Source organism: Mastigoproctus giganteus, chromosome 9 (genome assembly GCF_048544385.1).
Source record: "Mastigoproctus giganteus isolate SK-2022 chromosome 9, ASM4854438v1, whole genome shotgun sequence".
Taxonomy (NCBI): domain Eukaryota; kingdom Metazoa; phylum Arthropoda; class Arachnida; order Uropygi; family Thelyphonidae; genus Mastigoproctus; species Mastigoproctus giganteus.
This window is the reverse complement of record NC_143583.1, coordinates 69,773,753-69,787,050: the sequence shown is the minus strand read 5'-3', so window position 1 is coordinate 69,787,050 and position 13,298 is coordinate 69,773,753. Positions and strand designations below refer to the sequence as shown.

At 39.5% G+C, this 13,298-nt stretch overlaps 1 protein-coding gene across 1 annotated transcript in view; it reads right to left on the bottom strand.

The window, feature by feature from the left end:
• RhoGAP71E (Rho GTPase activating protein at 71E) overlaps nucleotides 1–13,298 on the bottom strand; it is a 358,970-nt gene that overhangs the window by 295,989 nt on the left and 49,683 nt on the right. The window contains exon 3 of the mRNA XM_090381175.1: nucleotides 2,300–2,360. Within this exon, the coding sequence (XP_090237301.1) occupies nucleotides 2,300–2,360 (61 nt within the window). The remainder of the gene's footprint in view (nucleotides 1–2,299; nucleotides 2,361–13,298) is intronic.

The following is a 13,298-nucleotide window of genomic DNA, read 5'->3' as shown; positions in this document are numbered from 1 at the left end:
CCAGCACTTGTTACACATCGTATAGTGAACGGTACTTTACAATGGTGACTCCATCGTAACGTGATTTGATTGTACAGTGAGCCAATTATAAAGGGGGGGGGGGATTGTATTTTTAACTATTTACGTGAAACTTCGGATAACTGGGGCAGCCGCTTAATCAGGCCAAAATGCACTAGTCCCGTTGTGTCCCCAATAACCAGAATCGACTGTGTTACAAAATAGTGTAGAATTTAAAAAAAAAAAAAAAAACAATATTACATTTTTTTTTGTTGTTGATGATGTACAACAATGTATACAGTATGGAAAGAGTGTGCGTGAATGCACGCACACTCTTTATCATAAAAATTACCTTGCCATTTAGCTTACTCACACCTTAAAAGGCCTTAAACATTTCAATTAGGTCACACTGCAGACCTGGTTTTCCAAACACTAACTAACAAAACTCAAATCTCTCTTAATAAGAATGCTCCTTTTTTGTCTTTAACCAATCTAATTGCTCTTGTCTGCAATATTTTCAATAGATCCACATCTTTCCTAAAATGTGTTTCCAAGCCTGTATTCAAGTCAAGATGCAGCATAACCATTTCTGTTTATAATGGAATAATCATCTCTTTAACCCTAATGCCCAAGTTTTTGCAGCATTAAAAAAAATGCCCACGAGCTGTCCTGGTAACCTGTCTAGACTGTTCCAAAACTTCATATCAGATTATATAGTTACTCCCAAGTCCTTATTATCTACAGCCTTGAGTGGTGATACTCAAGTGGTATGCTACCCTAGAATTACTGCAACCCAGATGAAAAACTACATTTTCCAGTATTAATTTGAATATTAGAAACAATAATGAGCATGTGATATCTTGCTAATAACATTAGTCCATAAAGAGCAGTGGCCACTTATAACTACTGTTTCCTACCACTTAACCATCCCTTTATCCATAGTAGTAACTTACTCTTATTGCCACACAACTCCAATTTATTCAACAATTATTTGTATGGGATAAAATTGAAAGCTTTTATCTTCTCTGACATAAAAGTCAACCTGACAGATACATAGTTACTCATTTCACCTTCTGAGCCACCTTTGTGGTAGAGTATTGCACAACTGCAATCTTTAGGGACACTGCCTGAATACAAAGGTGCATTTATTATAAAGAGCTAAAAAACATTTCCTTACATTTTTTGCTGCCCACCTGAATAGAGGGTGAGACTGTTAGTAACACTGGATGTAATCTGATGTGCATGGTCTGCAACCCTATACCAAGTATATTGGAGGCGACCTGCTTATATTGGCTCACACATGGATGTGAATTAACGTAAGCAGAGTCAGCATCTTCATCACACAGGGGAATGGGACATTTGTGTCACCAGGCAGTACTAGGTAGTAGATGGTGCAAATCTAAATTTCTGGAATCTAAACTTTGGCAAAACCAAAGTTTAGATTCCAGAGCAAAGCTCCAGCAACCACCAACAAGTGATGCTGCAGTACAAATGATGTTGTTTGAGGTTATGATGGTTATCATGGTGAGATCCAATATTCCTTACATTATGACTGAACATTTAAAATGGTTTTCAGAGCCTAGCTACACAACAGTCCACAAAACCAAACCTACTCTTAACTCTCTAGGAGACATCCAGATCAGTTCATGTATAATTCCACTACCTCCACTATTCTGGTTAGTGACTGGAGGGAATCCAAGTATATGCATGGATATGCAGGGAACACTGTCAAGAACACATTATATCAAGGAGCTGGAAATGTTCTTGCTGTGTATACACCATTACACAAAAATTAAATTAGTTCACACAGTATTTACCCTCATCCCACTTTATGCATTGAATGCATCATGAATAGTCAAATAGAATAAATTATCTGTGAAAAGTTCTACACTTCCCAAGAACTTCATTCATTTTACAAATACATGGTCTCAATATCCATTTCCAATCACAATCTGCCAAGCTCTATTTACTTTGTTTGACAGAGTATCAATTTTTGGTTGCCTCAACAACTTTGAAGTGATTTCTTTCACTTCAAAAATCATACTTGAGCATGTGTTTGCTTTCACATTCCATGCCAGAGGTTTCTAAATTTTAAATTTCTACTGGATTAAAATATCTCTACTTAATTCTGTAAAAGAAAGGAAGTTATGGGACTACTAAAAGAATAGAATAAAATGAAAAAAAATGGATAAAAAAAATCAAAATAAATTTAATATTATTTTGTTTTAGTTAAATATTTACCTAAAGAGTAATGGAAGGAAATTATTCAATAAAAAATTTTTTTATATCACTTTGTACTTACTAATAATGGTCCTGGTATATCGTGTTTGCAAACATGATCCAAAGGAACACCAAATTTTACTCTGAAAGCAAGAAAATTTTTAAATTGAGCCCATCTGACATTTAATTTTTTTCTCAAAACACACAAAAAAAAAAAAAAAAAAAAAAACACATACAGAAATAGGATTCTTGTGAGCAATTTTTTTTTTCCTCAATAAGAAATATCTTATTGCTAAATGGAAAAGTTTTTACTATTATACGTGAAAGTATAAATAATGGAATTCGTTTAATTAATTTATTACACAGATAAAAAGTGATATAACATCCAATTTGGTCCTTCAGGTTGTCACAGACATTCTCTCAGATATGCCAAACAAGCTGTACTTGCTACCTGGGAATCTAAAACGCTGATGGAACTGATATTTGGATGACACCCAAGTCAAGTGGACCCAATTTCGGCAAAGTCCGGACGGTCTGTGACAGCCAAATCCTCTGCTTGCACCTTCACAATGGTGGGACTGTTAGTAATCCTGGGTATAACCTCCATGCACAAGCACACTGTGGGTGACCACCCAGGTGTGAACCAACGTAAGCAGGGGTCGAGGTGTGGCACGCACACTACATGGAGGAATGCCGCACCTCTGTGCTACCAGGCAGTACTAGGTGGTAAGATGACTCTCATCAACCGGTGCAATACCACCACTTTGCTTATTGGAGGCTTGAAGTGGCAGAACCCATGTTTAGTCTCTAGAGCTAAGTTCCAGTCAACTCTTCCCCATCTCTTTCATCATGCAGTATGATTGATGACTTTTGAGGCTATGATGAACATCATGGTGAGATCCAATCTTCCTTACATTTCGAGGGTACAGCTCTAAAACTGTGTTCGTAGGCCAGCCACTAGTTAGTACACCAGACCGAACCTATTGGTAACTCTCTAGGAGGCTTCCGGATCAGCTAGTTTATAATCTTCCTACCTCTACTCTGCCAGATAGTGAATGGAGGGAGTCCGAGTAGTGCACATGCGGGGAACATTGTCGAGGCCACGTTATGTCAAGGATCTGGGTATATTCTTACAATGTGTACGTATTTTCCAAAAATTTCATTACTTCACACACCATATCACTTTTTCGTACTATTAAATACACCATGAATTGTCAAACTAATAGAGTAAGCTTATCTGCGAAAAGATTTAAACCTCCCAAAACCTTCTTAATTCATTTCACAAATATACGTGGTCTCAATTCTAATCTCAATGATGTTCATTTCTACTTGCAGTCTGCCAAACCCCATGTACTTTTTCTGACAGAATCTCAGTTATCTGTTGATTCAACTACTGCTCATCTCAGTTGCCCAAAATATTCACTGTATGATTCCTTTCACCTCAAAGGCAGTACTTGTGCATATGTCCATTCCGATATTCCCTGTCAGAGATTTGGTAATTTGGAATCTCCTCTTTTCGATCTTCTCTGGCTTAAAATCTCTCTACCTCATGTCAAATTCATCTGTTGTCTTTACCATTCTCCCAAATTCACTAATCACTTGGAGCTCTTCGATTTCCTCTCTTTGCAACTTGACTTTCTCCAGTCCACCTTTCCTAACAGTGAGGTAATTTTCCTTGGTGATTTTAATTTTCACAACTGCAGCTGGCTTCCGTTTTCTAGTCACACCAACCCAGCTGGTCGAGATGCTGAGGCTTTTACAATTACTAATGACATTGCACAGATCGTTCATTTACCTACAAGAATACCGGACAATCCTAACCATACATCGAACAAGTTTAATTGTTCATTTACCTACAAGAATACCGGACAAACCTAAACATACAGCCAACAAGTTTGATCTTTATCTCTCAAACAACCCTTCTAAGTACACGGTCAAAGTGAGAGGTCCTTTAGGTACCTCAGATCACAACTTGGTGATTGTCTCTTCTCCAATGGAGCCTTTATTTCATGGCTATTCCCAACCTCGTATTGTTTGGCATTATAAGAATGCAAAATGGGATGATCTGTGAAATTACTGGTCGGATTACTGTTTCAAAACTTCTGATGTCAACGTTTGCTCAGATCGTGTCAGTGAAATTATTCTTGCAGGAATGGAATCCTTTATCCCACACTCCACTTTAAAATCTCGTCCTTTATCTAAACTTTGGTTTTCCAATAAATGTGCTAAGGTTGTTCAAGAGAAGAATGTTGCATATCGTAATTGGTTTTTTCTAATTCTTCAGTTTCACTTTCTGCCTACATCAAATCTCGCAACAATTGTAAAGCAATTATTAATCAGTCCAAACTAGAGTTTGAACAGGCTAAGAGTAGAAAACTTGCTTCTTGCCCTAATGGTAGCCGAGCATTCTGGTCTCTGGCCAAAGGTATTGGCCGCAACTTTTGCCCATCTCTGCTCCCACCTCTGTCCAAGCCAGATGGTTCTGTTGTCACTTGGGCCAAGGATAAAGCTGACCTGCTGGCATCCCTTTTTCTTCCAAGTCATGTATTAATGATCTTGGTAAAATGCCTCCCACCATATATATTCACTGTATGATTCCTTTATTTTGCCTTTAGCCAGCGGGTGGTTGGTTGGTGGAACAGACTGCCATCCCTTGTGGTGGAGGTTGATAGCCTAAATAAGTTTAAGGCTCAGCTGGACAGGTATTTTGAACGAACAGAGGGGTGAAGTGGAAGTGGGTTTTTTTTTTTTTTGGCTGATGCTGCATAAGCTTGCTTTCTTGCATCAAATGCCTCTACTAATGCTAATGCCATTCCCAACACTCTCAATTCAATGCCTCCTGTGTTCTTCCGTCAAAAGGAAGTCAGAAGGATTTTGACGAATCTTGATGCTAAGAAAGCTCCAGGTCCCGATGTTATTTCTCCACTTGTTCTCGAAACCTGTGCCCGTGAACTTACTCCTGTTCTTTGCCACCTTTTTTCACTTTCTTATTCCAAAGGTGTTTTTCCTTCTGCTTGAAAATTTGTTCATATCCAGCCAGTTCCTAAAAAGGTTGACAAATCGCTCCCATCCAATTATCGTCCCATTGCAATCACTTCTACTCTTTCTAAGGTAATGGAGAAATCAATTAACCGCCAACTCTTAACTCACTAGAAACCTTCCGTCTGATCAACGATTGCCAGTATGTATTCCGTCAGTGTCAATCCACTGGTGATATTCTGGCTTATTTTACCCATTTATGGACTAATTGAATGGAAAGGTTTCGTGAAACACAAGTAGTTGCTCTTGACATCTCAAAGGCTTTCGATCGTGTTTGGCATAAAGGTCTTCTAAACAAGCTTCCATCTTATGATTTGCCAACTGTTTTTTGTAATTGGTTATCCAGTTTTATCTCTGATTGCTCACTGAGGGTGATGGTAGATGGCTCTCTCTCTTCTAACTTCTCCACTAATGCTGGTGTCCCCCAAGGTTCAGGTCTTTCCGCCACTCTTTTCCTCTTGTATATTAATGACCTTCTTCCATTGATTGGAAATCCTATCCATAGTTTTTCTGATGATAGCACATTGCATTCCACCTACCATTTTGAGAAACCTTGCCCTGCTCAATCAGCTTCAACTTCTTGAAAATCTGCTACCAATTTCTTAAATACTGATCTCCAGGTAATTATCAAGTGGGGCAAAGACAATTCAATCTTTCTAAAACTCAGTATTGTCTTATATCTCGCAAAAAGGATTTTTCTGCTCCTATGCTTATCTTTGGCGACTCTGATTTCTAGGCAAAATGATATATCTCTTTCTTTTGGGGATTACCCTGACTTCTAATCTCTCTTGGCACAAGCACATTACAAATATTGCTTCCTCTGCATCTAAAAAACTTGGTTTTCTCTTTCGCTCTCGGCGTTACTTTTCTTCCAAAAAACTGCTTACTCTGTATAAATCGCAAATCCGCCCTGCCATGGAATATTGTTCCCACATTTGGGGTGGTGCCCTAAAAACCTCTCTCAGGCTTCTTGATTCCATTCAGAAGAGGGCGGTTAGGTTAATTAATGACTCATCTCTAACAGAGTCTCTCCACTCGCTTTCTCATAGACGCACTGTGTCTGCTGCATGCCTCTTTTACAGATACTTCCATGGGCACTGTTCTTCTGAATTGGCTTCTATAATTCCCGCTCTCTCTTTCAAAACAGTCCGAACACATGCCGCCACCTGCCAACATCCATTTACTGTCCAACTTCAAACCCACAGAACCAACTTTTCATCTTCCTCATTTATTCATTCAACTGCCGTTTTCTGGAACAACCTTCCTTCATACGTATTTCCTGAAAATTACAATCTACAGAAGTTCAAGTCCAACGTCAACAAATATCTTCTTTCGTCTTCTTAACCTCAAACCCAAGCACGGTACTAAGTACTATAGGTTCTAATACCTCTCGTGTTTGGGGTTCACATAAAAAAAAAAATATATAAATTAATACGTGACACAGAAACCTATGATAGATACAAGTTGATCTCTAACAAAGTTACAAAGGAGGTTAGGCATGCAAAGGCAGATTACGAGAAATCTTTGGCAAGGGATGCAAAGAAAAACAGCAAAGAGTTCTTTACTTATGTAAACTCTAGAAGGAAGGGGATGAATCAGATTGGTCCACTTGATATCGATGGGTCAACTGTTGATGATCCTGCTCAGGTAGCTAACAGACTAAATCAATATTTTGCATCGACATTCACACATGAGGAGTTATTCAGTGAGGGGAATGCCAGAGGTGTATTCAACTCTGGCAGTAAGCTAGAGAATCTTGTAATAACTATGAGTAAAGTGGAGGAGAAATTGTTCAAGATAAACAGCAAGAAAGCATCTGGGGTGGATGGGATCTATCCAGTTATATTAAAGGAGGCAGCAAAGGAAGTAAGTAAACCTTTGGCCATAATTATGAGAGCTTCCTTGGACTCAGTGGAGGTCCCACAGACTGGAGATGTGCAAATGTGACCCCAATTCACAAAGGAGGATCAAAGGCCGACACAAGTAATTATAGACCTGTGAGTTCAACTTCTGTTCCAGGAAAATTAATGGAGGCACTGGTTGAAGAAGCACTGCAGGATTATCTAGACAAGACTTCAGTTATAGCTCGGACACAGCATGTTAAGGGGAAGTCTTGCCTGACCAATTTGATTGGATACTATGATGCAGTCACAAAAGAACTGGATGCAGGGAATAACTTTGATATTATATACTTGGATCTTAGAAAGGCTTTTGATACTGTTGCACATGGAAGACTGCTGCACAAATTGTTAAGTGGGGCATTGGAGGCAAATTGCTGCTATGGATAAAGGGGTAGTTGAGGGGGGAGAAGACAGAGAATGGTAATCAATGGACACTGCTCTTCGTGGACTAATGTTATTAGTGGAGTCCCTCAGGGTTCAGTGTTGAGTCCATTATTGTTTTCTGTATTTATAAATGATATTGATGATGGTATATCAAGCTTAATGTCCAAGTTTGCAGACGATACAAAGGTTGGCAGGGTTGTCAAGGACACTACTGAAACCATGCTGCTGCAACAGGATCTGGAAATGTTGAGCAGATGGGCTGAGAGGTGGCAAATGAAGTTTAACATTGACAAATGTAAAGTACTACACATGGGAAACAGCAACCCCAGAGCAACGTATCAACTGTGTAAGTTACAATACTTGCTCCTACCACAGCAGTCCTGATAGAGCCTCCAGCTGGATGTGGACATTCGTTCTAACTTTGTATTCATTCACAAGCTTGTGTCTGCAATGGCAGACAAGACAGGGAGCCACTGGTGGATTTTGCCATTCTCTCACCCTTTCAATTGCAAACTCCTAGTCATATCTGAAAGCACAGATGTGAGTGAGAAACTCAACCAAACACAGACTCTCAAAACGTACTACGTGTTGACCATTTTTTAAACATGCAAGCCTATGACCATAGCGAAGTTTGCTGGAAAATAGCCAGAGCAATTTATCCTCATGTACCCAAAAACCTGTTCAATCTGGGTAGAAATCACATTCTGACAGGACACTCTCATTTAGATTTGTAGGCATTGGGAATTATCAAGGTCCAGGTAGTCGTGATTGTCTAAGTAGTGGAGGGGGGGGTCACAACTTAGTTACTTCTCCTTGACTGAAAGCCTTCTTTAGCAATGTCACTGAAGGCCATATAGTGTGTTTTATTGGAGATATCTTGGTATTAGTGTAGATCTGTGGTGATGATAACTGAAACAGTCATAATACATGTGTCAAATCCCCATCGGCTCCACAAGTACATTTATTATCATGGGTGGACCCTAGCTGATAGTTTTGCATTCAGGGAACCATACTCTGTGAGCAAGAAGGTAGTGTAGAGATGGAGGAGGCTAGAGTTACCTGAGGAAGAGAACACCGGATGTTCTCTTCCTCACCTTCTACCAAAGTAGAAGTCACCAGATGGGTGACTTCTACTTTGGTAGTTTCATCCTATGTGGTCTGCAGTAGGTGGAAGAGAGTATCTAGAATTTTCTTTCTCTAATCATACTCCACATTAAGGGTTATAGAAGTCTATTTGTATTTGTTTTTTTAAAGCCTGTAATTCAGGAGTCTTCTTATTACTTACAAATTCAGAAGGAATGTACCAGCTAGTGGTCAGTAGTATGGTCTACTGGATTGTGTCTAATTTTTCTTCATTCCTGGTTAGAGTTAATCTTGTAAATCAGGTGCCGACACCATAGGTGATTACTGGGAAGAAGAAGATTGCCTTATAAAGAAGTTCAAGAGTTTTCCTTTTCAGTCCTCAGTCGGTACAGCTAACCCTTGCAATCATATCAGTATAGTTTGCTTGCACTTTTCTGGCAACATACATAAAATGGGGATGAAAGGTTATTTTCTGGTCAAACATTATTTCTAGGTATTTTAGTTCCAAAACTAAGGCTATTGTTTTCCCCTGAGATTTTGATTTGTGGGCATCTATTTTAGTTTACCTTTAACTACTGATTTGGTTTTTGTTTTAGATATTTATAGTTTATGGATGTTTACCCATTACTTTAGGGTATTTAATGTAGAGTTAGCATGTTACTCCAGAACATGCCCTAGTGTTTGCTTTAAACAGAAAAACAAGATCATCAGCAAAGGCGACCTTGTTGACAGCCAGTATCCATCTCCAGGAACTCATCCAACACTGAATAGTGGAGGCATCCTCATGTTACCTTTCTAGCCATGCACTGAAATTTGAAGAGACCATAAAATTATGGTCTAAAGTCCTAACCAAGTGGTACTATAAGCTTAATACAGAATGCTTCATTCAAAAGAATGTGTTAATCTAGTGTTCTGTTTAGAAAGGTTTTATTTAAAGGTGACTGTTGTCAGGGAAACGGGGAACATGCTTTGTAAAATGGATAGGTGGAACAGGACCAGGGTATGTCTGCCAGGGGCAAAGGTTGATGATGTTGAAGAGCGGATATCATCTTTTAAGGGCACAAAAGGTGATATAGTTGTACACGTTAGCACTAATGATATTAAGAGTAGGAGACCAGCAGAATTACTTAACAAGTAAAAGTCCCTGTTGAAAAAAAGCCGTGAATTAGGGTTGAATTTGAAAGTGTCTGCAATTCTGCCAAGGGATTATATGATGAAAGCCTTGTCGATCAATTCGGCCCTGGAAAGACTGTGCAAGGCTCAAGGAGTAGAATTTTTTTCTGCCTGTTCTGTACTTGTTAACAGGAAAGACTGCTTATACAACGATGGGATACACTTAAATAAAAAGGGTGCAAGAATATTTGCCAATGCTATCAAGGCAGTGTTAGGTGGGTCGGAAAACGGCTAGCTTGGGGGGGGGATACAAGGACTAATAGATTAACAGTAGCCACTGGAAGAGGTGAAAGTGATTCTTGCACTCCTTCTATTGGAATGAGGAGAAGCCTGGAAAACAAGATGCAGTATGTTTCAGAGACTGCTGGGAGTCATTGCAGTACAAGTAAACACATGGGTTGTGTTAGGGTAGCTAAGAATAGGAACAGGTGCATGTATACTTGCATGTACACCAATGCTAGGAGGTTGGTATATAAATTTGATGAATTTGAGGTATTACTCAAAGCATCAAAGGCGGATATTGTTGGGATATCAGAGACGTGGTGTCACACAGATAAGGAATTTCAGGAATACAACGTCTACAGAAAGGATAGACAGGATAGGAAGGGTTATGCTATTAGTTAAGAAACTAAAATCCAAGGAAGTGAAGCCAGTCGACATCGCTGGACAGTGCAGTGTCAAGTCAGTTTTGTGTGACATAAGCATTGGGAGATCAAAATTGAGAGTAGGAGTGTGCTATAGGCCTAATGACTGATGAGTATAATAAGAAACTGTACAGGGAAATAGAGTGGGCCAGTAAATCAGAGAGTCTTATAATGGGGGATTTTAATTTCCCAGATATTGACTGGAATTTGGGGGCTGGTCACTCACACACTAGCAAGGCTTTTGTGGATTTATTGGATGATTGTTTTCTACATCAGCATGTTCGGGAGGCAATTAGAGGGAGTAATACTCTTGATTTGATTATCAGTAGTGATTCTTCATGCATTAAGAATCTGCAGATAAAGGAACCACTAGGTGGCAGTGATCACAGTGTGCTGAAATGGGATTTACTCAAAGAGGTAACTACCATCAGGGGTAAAGGGAAGGGGTATTGCTTTCGTAAAGGCAACTACAATGGTCTGAGACAGTATTTAAATTCTATATAGTGACACCAACTGAAGATGTTACCAACTGCAAATTCAAAATGGGAAGCATTCAAAGAACTTATCTTGGAAGCTACTAGTCTTTACATGCCAACTAAGAAATATTGTTCAAGGTTTAGGCCTAAATGGATGTCAGATGAACTAATGAGACACATGGCAGAGAAAAAAAATGGATGGGATACATATAAATTAATGCGTGGCATGGAAGCCTATGATAGATATAAGATGGTCTGTAACCAAGTCACAAAGGAGGTTAGGCAGGCAAAGGAAGATTACGAGAAATCTTTGGCAAGGGATGCAAAGAAAAACAGCAAAGAGTTCTTTACATATGTAAACTCTAGAAGGAAGGGGATGAATCAGATTGGTCCACTTGATATCGATGGTTCAACTGTTGATAATCCTACTCACGTAGCTAACAAACTAAGTGAATATTTTGCATCGACATTCGCACATGAGGAGTTATTCAGCAAGGGGAATGCCAGAGGTGTATTCAACTCTGGCAGTAAGCTAGATAATCTTGTAATAACTAAGAGTAAAGTGAAGGAGAAATTGTTCAAGATAAACACAAGAAAGCATCTGGGGTGGATGGGATCTATCCAGTTATATTAAAGGAGGCAGCAAAGGAAGTAAGTAAACCTTTGGCCATAATTATGAGAGCTTCCTTGGACTCAGTGGAGGTCCCACAGACTGGAGATGTGCAAATGTAACCCCAATTCACAAAGGAGGATCAAAGGCTGCACAAGTAATTAGGCCTGTGACTTTAATTTCTGTTCAAGGAAAATTAATGGAGGCACTGGTTAAAGAAGCACTGCAGGGTCATCTAGACAAGACTTCAGTTATAGCTCGGACACAGCATGGTTTTGTTAAGGGGAAGTCTTGCCTGACAAATTTGATTGGATACTATGATGCAGTCACAAAAGAGCTGGATGCAGGGAATAGCTTTGATATTATATACTTGGATCTTAGAAAGGCTTTTGATACTGTTGCACATGAAAGAGTGCTGCACAAATTGGAGCAGTGTGGCATTGGAGGCAAATTGCTGCTATGGATAAAGGGAGTGGTAATCAATGGACACTGCTCATCGTGGACTAATGTTATTAGTGGAGCCTCTCAGGGTTCAGTGTTGGGTCCATTATTGTTTTCTGTATTTATAAATAATATTGATGATGGTATATCAAGCTTAATGTCCAAGTTTGCAGATGATACAAAGGTTGGCAGGGTTGTTAAGGATGCTACTGACGCTATGCTGCTACAACAGGATCTGGAAAGGTTGAGCAGATGGACTGAGAGGTGGCAAATGAAGTTTAACATTGACAAATGTAAAGTACTACATATGGGAAATAGCAACCCCAGAGCAACATATCAACTCTGTGGTACTACACTGACAGTGGTAGAGAATGAAAAGGATCTGGGGATAATTGTGCAGGCAGATATGAAGTTATCTGAGCAGTGCAGATGGGCTGCAAGAGTAGCTCATGGTGTCTTGTCAATGATATACAGGAATATTTCTAGCAGGGATAAGGAGGTGATTATTCCCTTGTATAAGGCAATGGTCAGGCCACACCTTGAGTACTGTATACAGGTCTGGTGGCCTCATTTCAAGAAGGATGTAGGGCTGCTGGAACAAGTACAGAGAAGGGCAACAAGATTAGTGAATGGAACAAAGGGTTGCTCTTACGAAGAAAGGCTTAAGTTTTGCAAATTACAGTGTCTGGAGACACTGTAAATTGCAAAATTAGGCACCGGCAAGGTTGTTTGTTATTTGGTTTTTAGGAGCATTAGCAACTAAGGCTATATTGCTCAGGGGATATGCGGTGGTCATTTCCTGACCTTTCTGCATCCTCTGTATTTGGTGGTCACAGGCTCGAACCCCGGTCGAATCAAGATGCATGTGCTATGCATTGCTGCTCTGCCCACCTGGCTACGGAGGCACCCACCGGCAAGGTGATCTGATAGAGATGTATAAAGCCTTGAATGGTTTGAGCATGCTCAATGCTGATGGAATACTTCCTCTTGCTCAGAATAATCACCTGAGAGGGCATAAATTCAAATTGAGGAAAGACAGATGTAGGATAGATGTGCAGAAATTTGCCTTTAGCCAGGGGGTAGTTGGTTGGTGGAACTGACTTCCATCCCTTGTTGTGGAGATTGATAGCCTAAATAAATTTAAGGCTCAGCTGGACAGGTATTTTGAACGAAAGGAGGGGTGAAGTGGAAGGTGGGTTTTTTTTTTTTTTTTTGGCTGATGCTGCATAAGCTTTCTTTCTTGCATCATATGCCTCTACTAATGCTAATTTTTTGAATAGTACTGGGAAAAAAAAAAAAAAAAAAAAAAAAAAACTTTCTAAATAGAACA